Raw genomic sequence first — 23,739 nt, forward strand, 5'->3', positions numbered from 1 at the left:
CAGGAATTGACACTATTTCTTCATTAAAATTGGTCACGGAAAATTTATATCTTTGATCCGCCATCATAGTGTCTACAAAACAGTGCAAAAAAAAAAAAAAAAAAGGAAGAAAAAAATGAGTCTGAAATGAGATGCAAAATAATGAACGCCCACCACCTCCACAGACATCTAAAGTGTTACAACAAAGCACTGCTGCTCAAATATCTGAAGGCACGCTAAAGTGGGGGTGGGCAGTCTGCAGGGGGTCCTTCTGCACTCAAGTACACACGCACGCACACACAAACACCTGTCTTCCCTCTGAAACTCTACACTTCACACACATTCAAAGGCAGGTAAGACTGGAAGCTGATTGCTGCTTGTAAACTGAGATCTAAGCTGGTAAAATGAGAGGGGCTCTTGGGATCGTTTTTCCGGCCTTTACCTCCCCCCTCCCCTTCTAACACGCATACACACCCGACTTTATTTACCAGTTGTAAATTTCCTGGCATTACGCCTGTCATGACAGGAGCCTTAAAGAAACAGTCAAATATGGACCCATAAAAAAGTGGACAGTGAGCATCTTACCAGAATATTCAAATCATAGATGTCTTTTTGGGGGGTGGGTGGGTGGGGTTTAGGCTCATGTTTTAAACTCACCAATCTGGCAGGTCTTTCCTTCCCACTCAGGTGGGCACACGCACTCAAAGCCAACATCCCGGTCGATGCAGGTTCCTCCGTGAGCACATGGATTGGAAGCACAGTTGTCTAAATCTGAGTACACACAACGGGTTTGTTTGATCATAATTTCAGAACTTTTTTTAATTTTTTTTTAATATGTTTTTATGTGTGTTGAAACTCACCGTCAGCACAGGTTGGACCTTCCCAGCCTGGTGGACACTGGCACTCGAAGCCTAAGGGACCCTCATGGCATGTACCACCGTTTACACATGGACTGGAAACGCAGGCGTGCTCAGCTGAAGGAAGCACCCAATAAATGAAACAGCGTCACTCAAGTTGAAACGGTATAACACTTGTAAAATTAATATTTCATATACATTCCTCACCTATCTGACACGTTTTGCCCGAGTAGCCTTCTGGACACGCGCAATAGTATTCATCAGGCTCAGTGTTCATACATGTGCCCCCGTTGATGCATGGCTGGTGGCGACCGCAGTAGTTGAGATCTGGAGTGGACCAGGGAACATAAAACAAAAAAACATTTTTAAAATATCATTCAGGAAATACAGAATGGTGCTAAAGCAACACTATGTGATAATGTCACCTTAGTAAACTGACAGAGACAGTATCTTTTAATGAGTCTATCAATGCCAGGGTCACCTCAGATAACCTTCCTTAGTGGTCTGTAGTCATGGATATATATATATACACACACGATACTGTTTTTAATATTGAATTGGCCAGGACATCTCTCATGTTATGTTATGAAATTCAATACATGTTATAATGTCAACATGGGAAAAAAAAAAACTGTTGTCTTAATAAACAAAATGCTTTTGGAAGTGGAGGATACAAAATAGAGAAAGACTTCTCCATGAAAATGACAAGCTCTTGGCGCGATATCACTTTCCAACTGTATCCTCAACTTTGCTAATTGGCTGCCAACATTCATCCGCTTGGTGCCAGGAGTTCCCTGGGAGCTTGTCGGCGTCTTCGCTCAGTATAGAGCACCAGCTGTCAGTTTGACGGGAAAGCACTGAGTGTTTCCTCACCCACTCTGCTGCTCGGCATCATGAGAGTGAGCTCACAGCGTTTACGGGATGTGCTCAAAGAGTAAGAAACTCATCTTTCTTCATTATTCATCAGTCATGGAATACCAATTATTTACACACACAATATACTGTAAGCTAAGCTTGATTCTTTGAGCTTTACAAACAAAACCCTTCAAGCTAGACCCATTTGATCCTCGAGAACTCATCTTAGCCTAAAGGACAGGTCACACTAAAGGCTGCTAAATAAATGAACAGGGATGAGTCTCCACTGGGGATCTTAGGACCCACTCTCATCCCCCAAAGTGCACTCAAGTGACGAAGAGGATGTGCGGGGATAGAATGTCCCTGCTGGTGCTCAACTCACACGAGCAGTAAAACTATACAGCTGCTGTTTTTCAGTTTGAGAATTGGGGAAAGACGCCTGTGACCTAATCAAGGTTAGTCGGTGATACATAATGCAATACACTTCAAGATTGTATTGCTGACATGCTTTTTCTAAAGAACACATAGCTTGAGGGTACCTGCAGCGTGCCAATTTCGTAAGCGTGGGAGGCGCTGACAAAATCTTTTGCATACCTTTATTGCACAACAGGCCACCCCAGTTTCTCTCGCAGTTGCACTGCCAGGGGACGTTGCAAGTGCCGTGGACGCATCCGGGGTGTACGGTACACTCGTCGCAGAACTGACCCTGCCATCCGTATTTACACCTATGTACACATAGGAAATAAGACACTGTCACCACAAAAAAAAAATAAAAATCTCTGGTAGTCTGCAAAACATTTAACGATTAAATCCTTGTTCAAACAAAAGAGAAATTTAATCTCCGCATCCTGTTGCAAGTGTGCAAGTCAACCAGAACAAAATAAACCCCAGCTTCAAATATTTGTGGTGAGAAATACGAACATGTCAGCGCTTGAAAGCAGGCTTGGGGACAGTTGGATGAAAATGAGGATTCTTTAAACTATCCCAAGTTGTTTATTATTCAGAACAAGCATTAACACAATAGTCACTTTCTGCTTTGTTTATTGTCCAGCCTATTTAAGGAGTAAATCAGTTGGAACTGAATTACAGCAGCTTGGTTGCAAGCAAGTAGGGAAATCAATTCATATCTCCATAGCTTCAAATTGGCGCAAATAAAAAAGCAACTTCATTCATGCATTTGAACAGCTATTGACAAGCCCATATTTAGGATACAACAAAGGCCTTGTGTCCGTTTTCATTGGGTCATCGTTTACAAAGTCATTCACACAACAGACTTCCATTTGTTTGTGGTTTAGGGACTGAGCCCAACTAGAAAATTTAGAGAACAACTGATGCCGCAACTGATTATAATTTAAACCATGACAATAACACACACTGATCTCAAAACACTTCAACAGCATTTTAAATGCTCATAAAAGGTTATTGTATCATGGCTTGGGTCGAACCATCCTAAGGACCCCTACTGACTAATCTTAGAGGTTGGTGACATTCCAGGGCAGGAGGGGTTAAGAATACATCCAGCAGGCTCCTGTCTGGGTGGGGGAGAAGGGGGGTGGGGGGCTCCGAGGGCCTATGATGAGGGTGGTGCGGCGGCGGCTTGTGAGAGCGTCTGGAGAAAACCGTGTGTTTACAGAGGCTGCGCACGCGCCTGCCGCTTCATGACAACACCCGGCTATTCCGAGGCTGTGGTGCCAGCTGTCTTGTCAATTGGCTTCTATTTTCAGCCAGTGCTCCTGCAGACGGCAACGCTGCCAATGCGAGAAGGAAGGTCTTTGAACGTCTCTTCGCGGGAGGGGAGGGCAAGAATATTTGACATACTTTGCTCTACTCTATTTGATCAGCTTCACGGGGTCTGACAGCAACGTGTCACTAACTTCAGCGAAGAGAGATTTCTGGGACATCATTTTAAACAGATCCCACAAAAAGTGCAGCACCGCACAACATAATCAAATTGACGGGTACTTTGACTGGGACCCGACTTTTCAAGTTAAAGCCTGATACTGATTGCACAAAACAGGAAAAAAAAATAAATAGGCCAGCATTGTAGGTCTCAACAGGCTTCCCTAGATGATATCTAGGCATCGTTACTCATCTATAAGTAGGCGTGGGTTGAATTCCAAAATCATGGCAATCCCAGGTCAAAGAGAGTGGGGAAATACTATTTCACCATTTAATCTCGGGGCGTGCCAAGCCTTTGAAAAATATGTCAGAACAAGCCTGCCGATATAAAATCCCTGAGACGGTAGCCACGAGTGGTACCAAAAGCCTCCGCCAAATGAGACTGCGTAAAGCCCAGAAAATTGATGAAATAAAGGGAATGAAAGGGCACTCAGAGATCACAAGGGATTTATTGCCTGCTTTTTGTGACCCAAGGCTTCATTAAAATCATGCCAGAGCAGGAAGAATCTTTACTGCTGTTCCACCACTCATATCACTTTTCCTGTCTGCTGGGAACTGACATTTCAGAAGATGGCTCACTCCCTTTCTCAGCCTGCCTGCTAACTGGAGTGAGGGTACAGTTAGGTCAAGCCTCCTCGTAATAATCATTTCATCTAAAAATAACAAAGAATAGGAGATTTTTATGAGGACAATGTGAAAGGGTGAAAGGTACAGAACCATAGTATATATCGATAAAACCTTCTAGGTCTCGCTACTTCTTTCAATTTGAATTTGTATCTAATTCATCAATATGTCTGCAAGTTGCCCTTAAAAAGAGAAGCGCATTGCAGATGAAGAGGGGATATGGTGATTCCCGGCACGTTTACAGTGCTCACATTGACAATCCCCGTCTTGGGCTTGAGTGGTTTTAAAAAAAGAAAAAAGAAAAAAAAAAAAAGGATGAGATGCTTGGTATTCTGTGTGGGATTTGGGCAGCCTAAAAATATAATGTCAGGCAAAGCATTGCCTGAGCTAAACTGATATGGAGAGGCCTGGAAGGAAGAAAAGGAAAAAGGAAGGCAAGGGCGAATATTCAGAATGATCTAATACATATTGATTTGTATTACGTTAGCTGGAGCAGATTATTAGGTTTTTGTGTTGATGTAAGTGATGTACTTTTAAAGACAAATTCAGTGACCAAAATATGTGCCGACTTGGACAAAATAAAATCCAAAGAATAGTATAAGTGATTCCACTGGTCTTACCTGCATTCCCCCGGAACGGCGCAACTACCATGATTACAACCTTGCTTGCAGATTGCTAGAGTGGGGGGGGGGACAATAAAAAGCTTGTAAATATGTATACATCCTGTATATATTTCAAAAGGAGAAAGAGGACACATCATTTACAAGGGCAAGTGGTTGAGCAGAGGCTTGCTAGTTTGGAACAGAACATCATGATTAATGCTTCCTTGAGTTAGAGGTTAAAGGGCATGCAACTTTATAGCCTGCCTGTACAACAATAACTCAACTGAAAAATAAACCAAGCCATCGTTAAGTGTAAGGAGGCACTGTAAATAATTTAAGACATGAGAATTTGTTATTCATGAATGAATATTAACTTGTGGAGCTCACCTATTCTACATTCAGGACCCATCCAGCCCTCCAAGCAAACCAGGGTGCCCGAATGCTCACATCGATAATGGCCGAAGTAGTCGTCACGAGGAACGCACAGTTTATTGCACTTGTTGCTGTAGTAATTCTCATCACAGCGCACACGGATTCGGTAAACAATGCGAGCCACGGGCCCATCATAGTTCACGGTCTTCCAGGGGTCACCAGGGTCCACCATCCCGGTGTGGGCGCTGCGGTCAATCAGGTGCTTGTCATCATCTGAAATGAGTTGAATTTTAAATTTTTTTTTAAATTTTTTTATTTTTTTTACACCAGTGTAATTGCTGGATTGATTTTCACAAAACTATGCAAAATTACATACAAAAGATAAATATGTTTTCTTTCTGGCAGTAACAGAAGTCATCTCAAGATGCTACTAATTAACTGAGCTGAAGTTTGCTGCATTGTGGGTCTCACGATAGCTCACAGCAGCCACAAAGAAAGCAATTAATCAGAGTGTGATTGCAGTTGGTCAACAATCTCAGTGGAAGTGGAGGGCCTGTGATTTCCTTTCCTGCATAGCTCCGAGTTGCGCTGCACTTTAGTCACTTTTGAAGTGAGCAAGCACTCACACACACATTTTCCTCTGCCGGGGTCTGACACAATGTCAGACAGAACGAAGCAACAATAACAAATAAAACCCCCGGCAGTTGCCAGATAGAGAACAATGGGCTCCAGGCCCAAGCGGGCTCAGCTACCTCGGTGTCTAAACACCAAGCCCAGCCGCCCAGTCCGCTCCACTTCCTGCTCGATAAACACAAGGAAAACAGCCGACTGCCTTTCCTGAGGACGCAGGAGGTGTGGGGGTGTGGGGAGAGGCGTTTGGGAAGAGAGGCAAGCGGGGGGGGGTAGGATGTGATGCTGGAAGAGAGGAATCTCACTGACATACTGGCGGGGTCTTACGTAGGACAAGACAGGAGGCGGATGCTGACTCAGGCCAGGATTCTACTCCGATGTCTCACTAATTGAGAATATGTCCACACATGCATGATTTACAATTACTGTCTCTAGCAATTCAATCAAAATATATTCTTTTTTTTTTTTTTTTTTTTTTTTAAAAAGTCACGCATGTTGCAAATCAACAGGTGGCATATAACGCAAAAGCAAAGGAGCAATAGGGGACTCGTTCACAAGGACGGTCAGTGGAGTTTAACTTTAGATGCAATTAGAGAGTTATTTAAAATGGAGGATCGAACCTAGAAAATTGTATTCCGTTTGTTGAGTCATCAATAGCACTTTGTTGGATTACGGGGGTTTTGCAAACCTCATTTGAAACATTCTCTGAACTCAGATTTAGGTACAGTAAACAATACTTTGCATTTTTGGCACCGACATGAATCAAATATAGGAAATGTGGGTTTATCCAAATTCATCTATGATATTATTACAAACAAAATGATGAAAGTGTTGACTATTTCACCTTCTTTTCTGTGACGTGTTAAAACCACAAGATATGTGGGAAATTTCGGAATTTGTGGTAGATATCATTTTTTCCAACCCATCATGAGGTTTGAAGTCAGCTGATGTGTGTGACACTCCACACAAGGCAACCACCCTGACGTAAACGAAGCAACAAAGCTCAGTTGACTGAAGATTACAAACATACGGCATTACAATATCTTTTGGGGAATGTTTTTGTTGAAATTATTTTTGGGTATTTTTCACAATAAACACTTTCACGTAAAACATGTCCATGTTATGTCCATTTGCAATTAATTTGCAAATGATTTGCCAAAACAAGACTGCATGTAATGATTTTTTTTTTTTTTATTCAAAAATGTTGACGTATAATCACTGCCAATGTATGAGTTAACTGACGACATCCTCTAAACAAACCGGAAACTATACTAGGCAAGAGGCTAATCAGAGCTATGATGTCAATTTCTATTTTTTGTCCATTGTCTTCATTCATAAGTGTGTTTGATGTACCAAACAGGATGTGATGGCTTTTTACAAATAAGGCAGACAAGTGGACAAAAAAAGACAGTGGAATGGAAATGCATCCATACACACGTTTCCGTGCACAGACAAGGATATTCGAAACTTGTCAAAAATGCCAGAGGGATCAAGAGTGCGCGTAACGTTTATAGTCCTCAAACGATTTCTCCCAGACTCGGGCTACTGCTCGGATGGGACAAAGGGGATGTACAAGAATCAAGCCGACGGACATTTCCGAATGAAAACAGGATACAGCTGGTCAAGCACTGACCGCCGGCATAGCCAATTGTATTCTATACAAGACGTCTTGGGAGACCAATATATCCAACGCAACACATTTTTTGACTGAAAAATGTGGCAAATGCAATGAGTCATTAAGAAAAAAAACAACAATGTTATCTTGCAAAAACACCTGTTAAACTAGCTAATCATGGAGCCATATGTTGTCGGTTCACTTACTGTTCCGGGTAGTGTTGTCCCAGTCCCAGGCCTCGACGATTAAGGTGTACGTTCGCTGAAGAAAAAAAAAAAAAGTGGAGTTAGTTGATACTGTCGTTTTGAGGGTCAGGCTTATTTTGTAGCTTTAGAAAAAGAATGAATTTTCCAATAATAGTCACATATTGTAGGCATGAATAGACTACGCACTCACATCCTGTCAGAATCTTGAGAAAATTTTGCTACAATACGTATGGCGGTCATATGACGGCATACAATACAGAATATCCCGTGTCTTCTATTGTGTACAAAGAGGAAGCATTTTTTCCCTAGAGAAGCTCATGTTCCCAATAACCATACAATGTATTGCCAGTAGGGAAGAACATTTCAGTAAATTCCCTTAATTTAAAGAGGGGGGGGGAGAACAATATTGGCTGATACTGTAATAACGATTACCAAAAGCGATTATTTGTTGATTCCAATACTTAATGTTTATTCAACTACAATCTCATCAGAAGATAGATGCATCCTAGGGATCAAGATTAACATCAAACAATGAATGTTGACTCAACACTCCTAATCGATTTAATTCTTAATCAATTAAACAAGCCATACGTTCATAAAGTCATACGTTTCCATAGTATATGTAGTTTTGTTTACTCCGACTTTCGTTTCCCATCAGGACTGTCAAAATCAAATGGTTTCACGCAACAGGGTTAAAAAGACAGTAAACCATCCAAGCTTCAAGGCGCCAGTAACTCTCACCAAATATGATGTCCATTAAGAAGGTCACTTTGCCAATATTAGCTACGTATGGTATGAGAGCTGAGCTTTGTCCTTGCTTATCAGACGATGGGGTAGCGTAAAATAAGCAGCTAATGGGATTATCTTGTTTCAGTTATGCTTTGCTCCGAATACATGCAATGGATTACTATAAACACTCCCTGCGTATTTATAATGTCGTGTAATATGCACGTAAATAGAAAGCAAGTGTCACTGCATTGTAAACATTGTTCCGTCTGCAAAGGTTTGACAAGTTTGTTTGACAAGCGTTCATAATTTAATGAAAATAACATACAATTCAAAAAACGGAGAAACTTCTGGCATGGTTTTTTGAAATCCTCAAGTTGCAACTTCATCTATATACTTTTAACTGGTCAACATTTGGTCCAATTTTAAATGTGCCAAAATGAATTCAAGTGAACCAGAACCAAATGTGTGATGCAGAACGCACCATGTATCATTTTCTGCTTTGGTCTGGACAAGGAAACCAAAGTATATTATGTGAACACACCCTTAAATGATGGTAACCTCGGAGTCCAGTGTGGACATCTCGGCAATAAAAAACACTTCACTTGCAACGCACCTGATAAACATATACCACCCAAAAAAAAAAAATCGTAGAAGACATATATCATCATATTTAGGATGGTTGCTTACTTTCAGCAGTTCTATGTTGACATTGGGTGGTAACTAGGCAACTATTCTGTTTGTAGTGACAGAGCAAAATCCAGAAAATTCTGCCTGCTGTCAATGGTGCGTGCTCGCCCGCACGGGCACATGCACACTCCAGAAGAGTAATCTAGCCGGTGTGCTGCAGGGCACACTGCTAGGCAACCAGCTGACCTAAATAGCAATCATTACGTCACCATTGGAGACAGTTGTAGTAGCCACAATGTGACCTCTACTGTAATGTCACTGATGAGACATTAGACCCGAGAGGAGTTTGGACGGGTGCAATACCAGAAGTTGCAATCACTCAAATGAAGCGGGAAAGAGAAATTGCAGGGGAGGAGGTGGGTGATCTGTCAAGTGTGTGTGTGTGTGTGTGTGTGCGTGTTGTTGTTGGGGACCAACAAGCTGGTAGGCTGGTTGCTGCTGGGCTGCAGGATTAAGTTGGCTTGTCTGGCAATGGGTGGTGGCGGGAGGAAAGGGGAGGGGAGTGTTGTTGTGGAGACACACAAGATGGAAGATGGTTTGAGGTGGTCTTGGTTTGAGGTGCCTCCATTTTTTTGGGGATTGAAGCTTTGCCAGAATTGAGGATTGAAGAGGGGATGGTGCGGTGAGGGGTTCGTCTACGATATCGTTCCGAGGTCCGACCCGTCTGAGCGCAGACGCGCAACAGATGCAGCCTCAATGATGGATTATTTGACATGAACGTGGATCATCCCACGACATGTAGCACGGCTTCTGACCTTTCTACCTAGTCCCCGCCGCCCCCCCTCCCCCTACCTCAATAGGGTGGGCTAGTCTGTGCATGTGGGGGGGTGTGCACGTATGCAACAATGCATTGAAGAGGTGCTATGAGTAGCAAAGCTTGTATTTGCCACTCATTGGGCGATCTACACCCACACACCTTCTACACATGCCTACTACATGTTGTAAACACGTGGATAAATACTGAGCGCAGTCCGTGTGTGTTGGGCTTGCGCAAAGCCACGGACTTGTCTGGTTTCCCACAGACCATCCCAGTCTGTGATTAGCTGGATTAAGTGACAGCTGCCCAAATGGTCGGAACAAGATAGATGATGGGCAGATAAAGGGGAGGGAGTGGGGGAGGAGTGGCGCTCCTGAACAAAGACCCTTGTCCCAATACCGTAACTCACCCCCATCCCAATCAAAACCATTGTCCACAATGAGACACAGTCAGTTTGAGGACAATTAGCAATCAGCATTTGCACCAACGAGCCGGGTAAGATTAGTTGGATGGAGTCAAAAAGACAACACAATTGCACACATACTAATTATCTGTTTAAAACTAACAGTCTCTAACTTTATCAACCTCTGAAGGCCATTTTTCCTGTTTGAATTTTCAAGCGGCTGCATAAAATACTTAAGTCTGAGAAAATGAAGTAGCTGCTGTCAATCAAATCTCCAAAAACCCTCCCGTGCCCTACTCCTAATGGATTAGAGGATTTACTAAGAAAAATCCTAGTTTTCAAGTTAGGAAGGGGGTATTTGGGGGAAAAAAATTTTGTTTTTGAGTCATGTATTAGGTGATATTTTATGCACCAAAACTATGTTGCCATTCAGTTGGTTATCATAAATGGTCCTAAAACTGCAAAAGTATTTAATGTAGCATGACAGCTACAGGTATAGATTTCCTCGCCAGATGAGTCGTGAACAGGTTGCTACGTGGGAGCCTGCTCCCGAGTCATTTTGTGCTTTGAATAAAAAAAAAAAAGGGCCGGGAAACAGAGGCAGGCAGCAGTGGGAAGTGGAAGCTGGGGCAAGTTGGGGTCACTAAGCATGGTGATCTGCACGCTCCTTTTTCTAAAGAGGGGTCAGCGCTCTGCATGTGGGGCGATGTGCGTGTTTGCATTCGAAGAATACTAAGAATGTGAGATCCAGGCCTGGTGTGTAATCCCATGCAAAATCCCAGTCGGCCAACAGTCCGCTATCAGTGGGAGCGTCTGCGATGAGGATCAGCGGAATGATTGATTCGTTCGTAGCTCACGGGAAAATGTGGGCTCTTTGATTTTGCTCTTAAATTCCCACAATGTCATTACCTGTCCTACATTTTCCCATCCAATCAAAATAAAATTATTCAAAAGAATTGTTTTGTTGCAAGGTGACTGGTATGGCCATCGTTCCGGCTCGTCCATGCAGTGTCACTGACATCTCCTGATTTATTGCCTTCTGATGGGACATGGGGTCATCATGATTCATCCCGTGGCCAGTAATCGCTGCATGTAATCTTCATTAATCTGTGATGTCAATCCCAGCTTTTAGTTTTTACTTGGGCTGAGTCTACACTATCCCAAGCGAGGGCAACGCGCCATCCCTTCTCTGGTGGATTCAAACACCGGCGGGTTTCTTTTTGTCTCCTTGGCTCCCTCCAAATATGGATAAATAACCCAAATTCTCATGCATAATTGAAAAACTGCTGTCTGAAAATGGGGGAGAATTAGTCTTGTGAAGATATGTCAATGGGTTGTTTGTGATGCATTTTTAGTTTATAATTAGTCATTAAGATTAATTGATGGCGACTATATTGATACTATGAAGCCTTCGTGATACGAATGGTCACGGGTTTCCATATTTGAGGGTTGGAGATGAGGACGCAAAAAACAAAAAAATAAGTATGCCAATTTAGTGTACCCGATCATAAATCTCAACTCGTCTAGCCTTTCAATCTGTTCGGAGGGGAAGATGAAAGACCTCCAATGGCTAAATCCGTGCAAATGGGAAAATGTTGGCAGTAGATTATTTTGTATTTGCCATGTTGGCTGTTTTTGGCACACGCTAATGATAACATTGGTACAGAACAAATCTCAACTCTGCTCGTGTCATTTTTGGGATTCACATTGCAATTATTATTCTTTTTTTTTTTGGGGAAAGAAATCAACCATACATGTTTTCATGTCAATGTAATGCAATGTATCACTAAGTATCAGCTGCACAGGCATCCAATAAGGTAATTAAAAGTTAATACATTCAAGCAAAAATGGGAGAGGCATCGCTAAAGAATTCCCTTTATAATGATAGAAAATGAATGGAATTTGTGGTCACAGGTTGTTTGCAAGAGTGCCAAGAGAGGTTACAGTGAAGGCAAGGCATTTGGCTGGCTAGTGTACACCGGCTGTGCGCGCGCACGTACACGCAACACGCACACACTAACACACAAGGACGCACGGCCCATTGAGCAGACTGCTATGATGCCAACAGGGTCATTAGCCATGCACTTCCAATTCAACACACACTGGTGCTAATTAAACAGCATGATCTAGGACTATGCAACCTGAAGAACAAACAACACAAAATACATCCATGCAGGGGACACTAACTACATGGCCTGATAAGTACACCATGTTTTTATTATTTAGAGTAAACACCCAAAAAAAAAAACCCACATTCGCTTTCCGTTTGCTCTTGGCTATCGGTCCATTACACCTTAAACGTGTCTCATTTGCCTGAAGACATTGAAGAGTTGCCACAGCAATGGGCATGCTCCGCAAACATTAACAGGCTAATTCCTGAGCCAGAGGAACAGTGTGCCTGAGCGCAATGCATCACCACCACCTCCAGTCGAGATTTCATTAGCATTTCAAACAAGATCAGCGGTACAGTGACGAGTTAACTGCCCATGTAATGACATGCGTTAATTACCTCCACACGAACCCTGTGGCACCTGCACAGCATTTAGGAGAAAGGGCCATCAGGGTCACGGTAACACGTTAAACTAATTAATCCTGCTGATAATGAAATGTATGAAACTAATTTGCAGACAGTGGGTTGACGAAACACAATGCACAATGTCGCATGTCACAAACCTTGCAGCATCTTTACCCAGTGTAGTCACAATACCGCTTTAATAGCTCTAGAAAGGCAGCCGGCAACCTCACAAAAAAAAAAAAAGCATACTGCAGACTTGCCCTGGCCGGTAAGCCCCACCCACCTAGCTTAGGAAGTTTATTTCTGTTATACAAGTTTCCATGACAGCTCATAACCACTTTGAATGGTGGTTTACAAATTCAAACCACTAAAGTGGCGCTCGGGCATCAACCTGGGCAGGTTACGTTGGATTTCCATACAACGTTGGTACCGGGTATTTAACCACCATTTTATTTTTGAAGAGATGCTTGAAAGCATGCAGACACAGGGTGGGCACTTCCATGAATTGATGTATAATTAGATGCTGACCTTTAATGAATAGCCTCAGTTGGTGATTGATTGGAATGGCCACAATTGTGTACACAATAGTAGTTGAATTCAAAGTCCAAAATTAATATGTGAACTTAATAAACAAACACAAATTTTGTTTGAAACAAAAAACTAATGTATTATATAAAAACTATGCATCTTTAAGCTCAAAGCCTTAAGGCTCAAAGTTTTGCCTGACTAGACAATTACACAATTCAACGACGGACTAAACCACAGGTGAGTGCACAAGACCAAAAAGGAGGAGGGGCGGAGGCAGGCACCAAAGCGAGCAAAGATAATTGTTTACCACGGACCTATGTAGCCGTTTCCTAGCAACAGGTTTTGACAAGGGCTGTATCAGGTGTGGTTGAACCACGGCCGCCTCCGCGCGGCCTTAGTCAGAGTCTTCATCTATAAACTGGAGGTGACTTAGAGAACAAGTCCTGACTCAAAGTGTTAAAATGAAGCACTTTAGCGGGTTCTGTCATTGTCTGGATTTGTGCCCTCTGTTTGGCTGGCTAGTGACCACCCCAGTATAACAAATTGCTTTTTATCTGAAGTCAGCTGGAACTGATAATAAATGAATGGTTGCGCTTTCATAATTCACCCAAATGCTATGAATTCCATTCATATCAAGGAAATGATGCTGGATTCATTATTGATTACATTTGAAAATGTTTTAGTTTTGTCACATTTTTAACACTTGGATGGCACCTTAGGGATCTTAACGTTTTTGCAGGAAATGGCACAATTTTACTCTGCTCACGCTGGAAGAAAAAATCCATACAGGCAACATGTACACTACCTGACTCTGATTTACGGGATAAAAAAAAATATATACAATGATAAAGGTGGTTTTAAGGTTACAAAGAGCTGGCAAATGGGTTCAGATTAAAAAAAGAAAAAATCCCAAACACCCAATAATAATTAGACTCGACCAATAAAATCAATGGTGACGACAGAATTGCGACGGTGAAAAGTTCGACAGAAAAATTTGCATGTATAAACATGAAACAGTTAAGAAGGGAAATATGACTTTGCCAGTTGAATTTCAGCAAGTAGTGAAAGGTTTACTCTGTGTGTTCCACAGATCCCACTTTAAAAACCACACGCATGGCTGGCTGCACTTGACTGCATCTGCTTGAAAGTGCACGCCGTGTGCATTTGACGGACACGTGGCTCGAGAAGGAAGCCAAACCCATTCAAATAGTTTGGGCTCTCTCCAGTAAAGGCAGTTTCACACAGGTCTGTGCAGATCAGCACATGGTTTTAATACAAGTCAGTGCTTCCTCTTTTGATACGGTCACGTTTGTGAATCAAAGTGTTCATCAATGATAAAATGTAAGATAAAAAAACAAAAAAAAACAAAGCTCTATCTCACCCCCGATCGCTTCACATCCAAAAGATTCTGCAAAGCGAGGATGCCAAAAGCCCAAATGAGGCTATAACTTCCTAATGGCTGGCTGCTTGTTTGACATTAATCTACACAGAGGCTCAACACTGAAGAATAAGTCAACATGATGGAAAGCTTTGAGCGACAGTGGAATTAATAGTGCAATAATAGTGCAAGAATTGGCAGTTCTACTCTTAGTCATTACATCATTTGTCAGTTGAGCCGCCAAAGTAATCCAGAAAATGTACACTTGACATATATCAGTGTTAATATAACTGACTCAATATTTTAAATCATTTTCTTATCCACAACAGGTTATTTGATCAAATAACCAGGTTGTCCACCCTGTCATAATGCTTAACTGTCCCTTTAAGAACCCTTCTGGTGTTCTAGAAAAAAAATACTCATTTGTGACAATGATCAAATATACAGTATGGGTAGGTGAACGTTATACTGCTCGAAATCTTCGTCAAAAAATGGCTGACCACTTGCTGCTAGGCAGAATTCAGCTTTGGGGCATGCTTAATCATGCATGCCCCAAAGGGCCATCAGTATAAACCACACCCATTAGGCTAATTGAAGGGCAACCAAAGGGCGGAAGACACTGAGGGGGGGGGGAAAAAAACAAAATAATAAACGCTATAATTATGAAACAATCATGGACAAATTACACAAATTAATCATCACGGAGTTTAAAATACAAGAACACATTTGAAACAAGTTTTTACTCTACATTTCAAACCACAAGCTAAGAGAGCCTCAATCACATGTCTCTTTCCTGGCAAGAAAAAAGCAAAACTAGAGAAGTAGTAGAGGCATTCCAAACCATTACGCAACCTGAGTCCAATCAGATATTAGCGAAAGAGTCACGCTGGTCACTACACTGAAACGAAGCCATGAGAACAAGCAGCTCTTACCAGAAATGAGAGATGGGATGCACCACTGCAGGCTGACGTTAGAAGATATTGAATTATGTCAGCAATATGTTCTACACCCTATAAGGTAAGATTACTTAAATATTTAGATAAGCAAATCCTTTAAATAAAATTACTGCGTATATAAATGGTTATGTCACTGAACTGACTGCCCACTTAGTGGGCATCAAGTGTGAAATTAAGCAACCAAGTCAATGGTAAATTATCAAACTACTTGTAAATGTGACTGTGAGCAAAATGTTCGGAGTTGTGCTGAATTGTGATGTCATAATTGATCTACCTTACATAATAACCACTATATGGACCAATGACCCTTGTTGTGACATCTGCCACTATCACACCAAGAATAAACCTCGTCCCCTCTGACTTGGTGTCGGGCGCTGCTCCAAATCAACGGACCCTTTGGAGGTAGTTTGTTCACTGTAATATATCAACTTGGCACCACATGTTCTGTTGCCATTTTTAGTCTGGGAATTACAATCAAATAAATCACTTTGTCATGCCAACAATTGTGTAAGATAATTGCTTGAATAATCTCCACCCCACTGCAAAAAAAAAAAAAAGACAGATTTACACTGCTCATAGTCCAAAATGGGAATAATAAACACATTTCCAAGAAACCAAATGTGCCAAAAGGTTGTACTTTCCAATAAAAAGAGATTTATTATCACAAAAGAAAGCCTAACCATGTCCTCTTGTGCTTGAAATATCATAGAGGGGAAAAGTTAGTGATTTTTTTTCTTTGATTTAAGATGCTGTATAATGATTTTTAGTTACGTCACATTTACTTTGGTGGACACACAAAAATACATCTCCGTCACTAAAACCTCTAACATGTACCCAATGACGTCTGGTAACCGCTACAAAAAAGTAGGCAAGTCAAACTAGGACAATTACGGCATACACTAAATTTGCTAGCCCAAATCATCATCTATCAACCTTCAACAGTGGGACAAGCTCAATTGCCTTGGAGGGGCCACCTGGCACCCACAGCAGGGGAGGAAGCGGTGGGGATGCAAAAGGGGGAACTCCAAATCAAAAGCCCACTCACAACATATCATCGAGTCACATTAAAGCATTGTGGACAGAAGACCGTACCAGACTCCAGCAGGAAGTTGCTCAAGACGCCGACTATAAATGCATGGTCTTCAGACAACCACAATGTATGGCTATCCTCCAATTGTTTGTGAAATACTACACTGTACATAGTGCAAATCACAAAATCTGCTCAACTAAAAACAAGTCAGTACAAAATGAATGGGTGAAGAATGACATTGAATCACTTTGTAAAATGTCAGTACAGGGTTTAAAAAAAAAAAAAAAAAAAAGCAACACGGATCCACTTAGGGGTCTTATATATTAAAAACCATCCCCCCACCCCCCCATTCAACCCCACCCTGTCCAATTAGCCCGTGGTGGCCTTGGCAGGTGCTTAATGGTGCACTGGAACAAAGCCAAACCTCATATATCAGGGCCACTCTCCAAGAGACGACCCAGGTGACATTAGCACTGTGACTGCAACAAGATCCTTGGGAAGGCATTTAGTAATACTCATAGTAATTGTGTGTTAGCATGTCACATTAGAAGGTCACTTATATAATAAAAAAAAAAAAAAAAAAAATAGTTAGTCAATAGTTGGACCTGCATTGAACATGCTTAGTCCCTTATGATCAAATGTTCAATGATATTTAAAAAGCATGCAACCTGCTTTATGGTTAATTGCAAGACCGAGTATGGAATAGAAATTGAATCCCATTGACATTTGCTTTAACTAAGAGGAATGCCATTGCAAAGCCTGTTTTCTTCAATGACACGTTAACTAGTAACTTTCATCTTTATAATTGCTGCTGTAGCGGTGTGCAAGAATGTTGGCACACTTTAAGTGCATATTCAAGAGCATGAACTCGAAACATTACGTATTGTGAATCATTTTTCCCAGACAGGAAGTAGACATGTTAACCCTACAGGCTTAATTAGAGGAGAAGAATTTTTTTTTTATCAAATCACTTACCAGCCATGCAAACTGGAAGGGGATCACAATTTTGCCAGCGTCACTTATTTTGTTCTTTGCATTCTGAAAATTCAACATATTTCCACCAAGAACTTGTGTAGATCCAGTTCCGAAGTTGCAGGGCCCTCCAGTGGTGATGTCCACTTGATACTCCTTGAGGCACACCTTGAAGTAAGTGTCACACTCGTCCTCCAGACAGCGCAGATCCTCATGGGAGCTCCTGGAGCCGTCGCAGCACTCCCCGCTCGCCAACTCGCCGTTCACATTCTCGACTGAGATCAGCTGCAGCTCGAAATAGCCTGTTGACTGGGACGCCTGGAAACAACGTTTGAGAAATGCCCACAATTACATGAGAGCTGACACTCGATCATCTGCCTTTCAAGTCAGCGATCATGCTCGGTTTTAATTGACATTGACATGTTACCAGTTGGTTTGCAGTGTTTGTAGTTTGCAGTGGTGTACAACTATTATACTAAAAGCTGCTTTTTGACTCCTTTAACATGGCTTTACATTGAATGTGACAATTCAAAGGAAAAAAAAAAAAAATCAGACAAAAAAATTTGAAATTGAATCAAGCCTTGCCCAAATGTGCTGGGGGGGGGGGGGGGGGGAAATAAGTCAGTTATGTTTCCCATGTGTGCCATTCCATTTGCGGTTTAAATGCACAGACCTGATCAAGCCTGTCAATACAAGCTTGAAGTCACTCCAATCAGTCTGCCATGCAACAAACAAACCCATTGAAAAACAATGACTATGAATATAAATTATGCTGAAACTATTTAAAATCAAATATGGTCTAAATATGGTACATTAAAGGTGTGTCTATGATCAAATAAGGAAGATCATTGCATAGAAGGCCAAAGAGTAATGCCAAAGTTAGCCTCATTTAAATCACTGGCGGGGAAGTGTCAGCCTCGCCCAATAAATGGTTGATGTTTTAATATTTTTATATTATTTGTGTTGATTACTTCTGTGGCACCAGTGTCCAGTGTTATCATCATTTTCATGTAGTTTAGCCATTGGCACAGTCTAATTTACAATGACTGGAAAAAAAAATATCTGCAAAATTCTGCAGTCTGTTTAATTTGCAATGACTGAAAAAAAGTCAGGTAGAGGCATTAAAGTGGAATAAGGTGAATATAGCCTTAGTAAATTACATAAATTTAAATACAGTATGTAAAAACATGCGGCTCCCTGCAGTTCCAAAACACCGCAAATTCCAACCACTAATTAGACATGAAACTATTTCCGTTTCATTCAAAATTGCGCATAGAGACAATTTTTAAATGTTTGCTTGTGCATAGAGTCTCATTTCACTTTGCATGCATGCAGGTGTCCCTAATATTAAGACGGGCCAACACAAGACAATAGATCCAATACAAGAATAGTGAGCGAGATATTTTGGAATAATGTATTAGAAACTGCTTCCTTGTGTGTTGAAGTACAGTTGATCATAACTACAAACTACAGTTAAAATAGTTAACATTGATCATCTTGTCTAATCCGTACAGTGTCAACCAAAAGTGTTTATCACCTACATTTACATTTTTTAATTAAAAATATAACATCTTGCATAAAATACAATCAGATGGTCATGACAAACATACCATATATTAAACATCAAAATGCAACCTGCAATTACTGTTGATTTATACAATTATATATAAAAGCGACCAGCAACAACATCACGACTACTGCCATAATATTGTACAAGCGGTCATCATGCGTGTCGGGTGGTTTGTGCAGCTTCAAAATAAAGTGGCGCGTGCACGTTTTGGGGCGCTTAGTGCAAATTGGATCCCTGCAGCAGCCAGTTGGTGCAATTTGCAAGTCGCGTGGGCCCCGAATATCAAAGCTACCTTATATGTGTTAATTGACAGAGATAAAAGGTCGGGGAGGGGTTAAAGCGAACAAGTCTTAATCCCTCTGATGCGAGTCTCTGTCAAGGTGAGGTGATCTCGTGCTACGATAACGACGTCGAGATAATTGAAATCTTCTAACGTGATGCAAAGAAGCTCCAAATGTGCCCACGCCCACCAACTTTTGGACACGGGCGATCTAAAAACCTATATTTGACGTGTGCGACGGTGTGCGTGCGTCTATGTCTATGTCGATGCAAAAATTGATATTTTATTGTTCAAAACCAAGCGGGGAAGCGTCTTACCTTGGTCCATAACGTCAACAGCAGGCACACTATTAGTAAGCGATGTCTAATCCTGGTGCGAGTCCACATGCCTCCGATTAATTAGAGTCCCATAGGAGGAGGGAGGGGGCTCGGTGAGCGCAGACAAACAGCCGCAGAGCCGGCGTACAGCAGCTCCGAGCCTCCTGACATGCAACAACAATTAAAAAAAAAACAAGCCCCTTAAAAAATATAGAAAATAAAAAAAAAAAAAAAAGAATCACACGCGTGTCTCGGTTACACCGCGCCGGGCGGAGCACGCGTGCGCACGGGGCGGGCAGGCTGCGGCGCGCTGCTGATGGTCCACGCACATTCACTCGAGTGGGCTCTGTTCCCCTCCGTCCGAACTGTCTCCACACGGCGAACTGACTGAGACGTCTCTCAGAGCCGCAAGCCCGAGGAGAGGACGTCGGCTTTGATTGACAGTTGCGCCAACCTCTCAGCAATTGGCCACGGGGCAGGATGACAGCCAACCGGATTAGGGGGCGGACATGAGTGGGAATAGCCTCCCCCTCCTCCTCCCTCACCACCATAACCCGCCGCACTAACCACCACCAATCTTCCTCCCCCTAAAACTTGAATTTTCAAGGGCTTCCCTTTAATCCTTTTGAGCACAAAAGCAACGATGATTACGATGATTCAGCGTTAGTCTCACACAACACCAGCAAAAAAAGAAGAAGATTCCGTTCAATATGCGTTTTCTATTAAAAATGGGGCGAGGGCTATAAATCCTACAACTGGGGGGTGGGGGTTAAAAGAAATCTGAGATTCCTGTAAAATATTATGCAGGAGACGGTAGCTTTAAGTTGAAATATCACCATTTACCACTAGATGGCAGACATGGCTTGGTTGCGCTTTCACTGAGTGTTATGTTGCCCTATATTACAACGTCAGTGGGCGTTTTTGTTGTTGTTGCAGATTTAGAATAATATTAACAATTTGAGTGAGTTGATTTTTTTATGCATGTGGTCCCCTTATTGCACATGCGAAAGATTGTGTCCCCCCCCCCCTAGCGTTTTAATTCCCAATCCTAGCAAGCAATTCAGGCTCCAGCTCTCTATCTGAAGCCATCTGTGATAGGTTCTAGCACATGCATAACCCTAGTGAGGATGAAAAGTTAGTTGGATATTAGAGAAAATAATATTGATAATATTGGTATTAAATATCTATGTCAAGGTACCTTCTTACCTATGGGTGACTTCTGTTCCTTGTGCTTAGAATCATAGTAATGCTGTTTTGCTGTTTTAATGTTTCAATAGCCACCATGACCTTTCAAAGGTCAACAGGTGCACTTTTCCGCAAGAAACTGTGCAAATGTGGCAAATATGCAGACAGTTCTTGGGACTATTCCTTGCTCTTTTTTGTACCATTATTAGAAAATAAAATGGATGCCAGGTTGCGTTATTATTATTATTATTAGTTTAGAGGTGGAAAATAATGGCAGCCAGATTGTTCGGCTGGTTGAAAATGATGCTCTTGGTATTTTTGAGACTTGGTATCAAAAGGGAATCAGCCCCAGTTCACTGAGGTCTCCCGTCTCGTCAAGCCTGTTTTGTATCAGTTTAGAGCGCCCTCTACTGTTTGTAGTAAACCGTGTTCAAGCTCAGAATGTGATCAGAACACGCATTTAGGTCTTATCCTGGTTTGTCACATTTGCATTTATCAGTATGCAATTTGCAAGCTAAAATTATTACCTATTGTTTTTATACTGTATGTAAACGCAAATTAGAGTGTTGATTTATGTCTTCTCTCTTGGATGCAAGCGTCTGAACATGTAGCACATATACAGACACTATTTATATCCATACTGTACATGCACAGAGACAAAAGTCTTTTTTTAGGTCATTTACATTCTCTTGACAGCATGCCCAGGTAAGCTGAGCCATGATAAGTGATGATTTGAGAAGGAGCACTCAAGAGATTTTGCATGGATTGAGATCACATATAGACTAATAATAAATAGTCATAAAAACCGATTAAAATAAAAACAATCACTCAAAACCCAACAAATAGCAAAAGCTGATGTTTGGGGAGGCTCTATCTTTGTTTTGAAGGCTTTTTGAGGGTCTCCTATATTGAGCTGAAAAACTATCAATTAAAGTGGATGTGACCCCCACCCCCGAAACCACCACGTTTGTCCCATGCATCCTCATTGGCCGGATGCCAGACGGTCAGATATGCCTTAAAGGACGAAGTTGATAGCCTGACCTGCTGCAGCCGCTTTGACTGGAACGTTTCACACACAGCCACAAGTGCATTTGAGTGTTTTAAGTTGTCACACCTGACTTTGAGTGCTGGAGGAACAATGTGGGTGTGCCTTTCGTGGTTCCCGTTAAAATATGTCATGAACGGATCGCTTTTCATTAATTTGCGAAAGCTATTCATCCAATGTTGAAAGGTCAGGGTTGACAAAACCTTTGTAAAAATACTCATGGTTGCTATAATTGTGCCAAGATAGTTGTGGTATGAAACGGTGGATTCAATCATTTAAATACATTATTGGGAGTTTTGGTTTCAAGTGCCGAAGTGCAATTTACATTTACAAGTAACATACACGAAGGGGAATTTCTGACCCAAATATGAATTCATCTGTATTATCTGTGAATAAAAACAATATACTGTATCACGTTTGATTTTATACAAGGAGCCTTTGAAAGTCAATATTTGTTTGCCATCAGAGATCTACATTAAAAATACAATTATTAATTGAATATAGGGTTTTCCCTATTTACACTGGAATTAGGTTCCTATGGTGATGAACCACTGGTAATCAGAATTATAGAAGTAAATAGCTTTATAAAACAGACTTTAATGCCATAAAGAAAAACAATTGAAATGGAAAAAACTTAATTCAGTGGTGAGCATGCCTTCTTTTGCCACATGCCATTCTTATGCCACTGCACAAACTAGTTTACTGCGTACTTTTCATAACCTCAAAATGGCATATGCCAGGACCGCCCGAAATATCTTTTAGCCAGCATTCCAAGAGCGCAATATGGACACATCCGCTTCACAGCAGTCATTTTCGCACTAGGACTAGGCAAAGAATCATTAAACAAAAGAGAAAACATTGATTTTCATTTAACTTTGTAGGGGAGGGGTGAAATGCAGTCCAAAGAAAAATTCACGTAATGTTGTTGTAGATGTGAATAAATGTGCACAAACGGGATTTTTTTTTCCTTTTTTTTACCGCATGAGCCACTTTCAAGCCATCCCTGCAGAAGCCCAATGGTCCCCATCAGTCTGAACATCCTCCGCGAACTAGGAAGTACCCTGCCAACAAATAAAAAGGTAGTTAAATAAACACTAAACAAAAATGACATTCACAAAACATCTTGACATACAACAAAACATACAAAATAAAATCCTGAAATGTAATTGTAGGAACGTGTATGGGTAGGAGGAGAAGGGATGATGAGTGGGAGCACTGTGGGGGGTTTGCCAGCCTCCAAGGGGGAGGTGAAGTGGATTTCTTCTCTCATCCATTTTTCATGGCTTTCCTCTTTTCAGATCTCAGTGTGTGTGTGTGTGTGTGTGTGTGTGTGTGTGTGTGTGTGTGTGTGTGTGTGTGTGCGCGCACACGTATACAAGTGACGGGGCCCATTCTCTTTTATCTCTCTTTTGGGGTCTCGCCTGTGTGTGTGTGTGTGTGTGTGTGTGTGTGTGTGTGTGTGTGTGTGTGTGTGTGTGTGTGTGTGTGTGTGTGTGTGCGTGCGTGTGTGTGGTGGAGGGGTTTAGTGGCAGCATGGCTTCTTTATGTTTTAAACAAGCTATAATATTGACAAGCAGGTCTGGAGTTTATGCAAATATTTGCATGTCCCCCTCTGGTAATAATTCATAGAAATAAAATGTATATCATCATTTGGTTGATTAGTTTTAGTGGAGTCACCAGTCATATTAAAGACAAAAAAAAAAAGATCTAAGTGTCACCACTTGGACCCAAAAGCAGTTTATTCTCCC

The 23,739-nt window shown here is 41.6% G+C and overlaps 1 protein-coding gene across 7 annotated transcripts in view; it reads right to left on the minus strand.

Annotated features, from left to right (window-relative positions):
- The window catches only part of jag2b (jagged canonical Notch ligand 2b), a 38,125-nt gene that overhangs the window by 10,829 nt on the left and 3,557 nt on the right, over positions 1–23,739 (minus strand). For 2 of the 7 annotated variants that reach the window (XM_085937296.1, XM_085937295.1), the window contains exons 3-12: positions 22,970–23,052; positions 19,762–19,925; positions 17,598–17,912; positions 7,640–7,694; positions 5,204–5,461; positions 4,835–4,889; positions 2,286–2,416; positions 1,044–1,163; positions 840–953; positions 637–750 (exon numbers count right to left, since the gene is read on the minus strand). In XM_085937296.1, the coding sequence (XP_085793422.1) occupies positions 637–750; positions 840–953; positions 1,044–1,163; positions 2,286–2,416; positions 4,835–4,889; positions 5,204–5,461; positions 7,640–7,694; positions 17,598–17,912; positions 19,762–19,830 (1,231 nt within the window). In that variant the 5' untranslated portion in view covers positions 19,831–19,925; positions 22,970–23,052. Of the gene's footprint in view, positions 1–636; positions 751–839; positions 954–1,043; positions 1,164–2,285; positions 2,417–4,834; positions 4,890–5,203; positions 5,462–7,639; positions 7,695–17,597; positions 17,913–19,761; positions 20,304–22,969; positions 23,053–23,739 lie in introns of those variants that run through there. The other 5 variants (XM_085937301.1, XM_085937297.1, XM_085937294.1 and 2 more) reach the window with 4 other exon arrangements.

Source organism: Syngnathus leptorhynchus, chromosome 18 (assembly GCF_054491065.1).
Source record: "Syngnathus leptorhynchus isolate UIUO chromosome 18, UIUO_Slep, whole genome shotgun sequence".
NCBI classification, from domain to species: Eukaryota; Metazoa; Chordata; class Actinopteri; order Syngnathiformes; family Syngnathidae; genus Syngnathus; species Syngnathus leptorhynchus.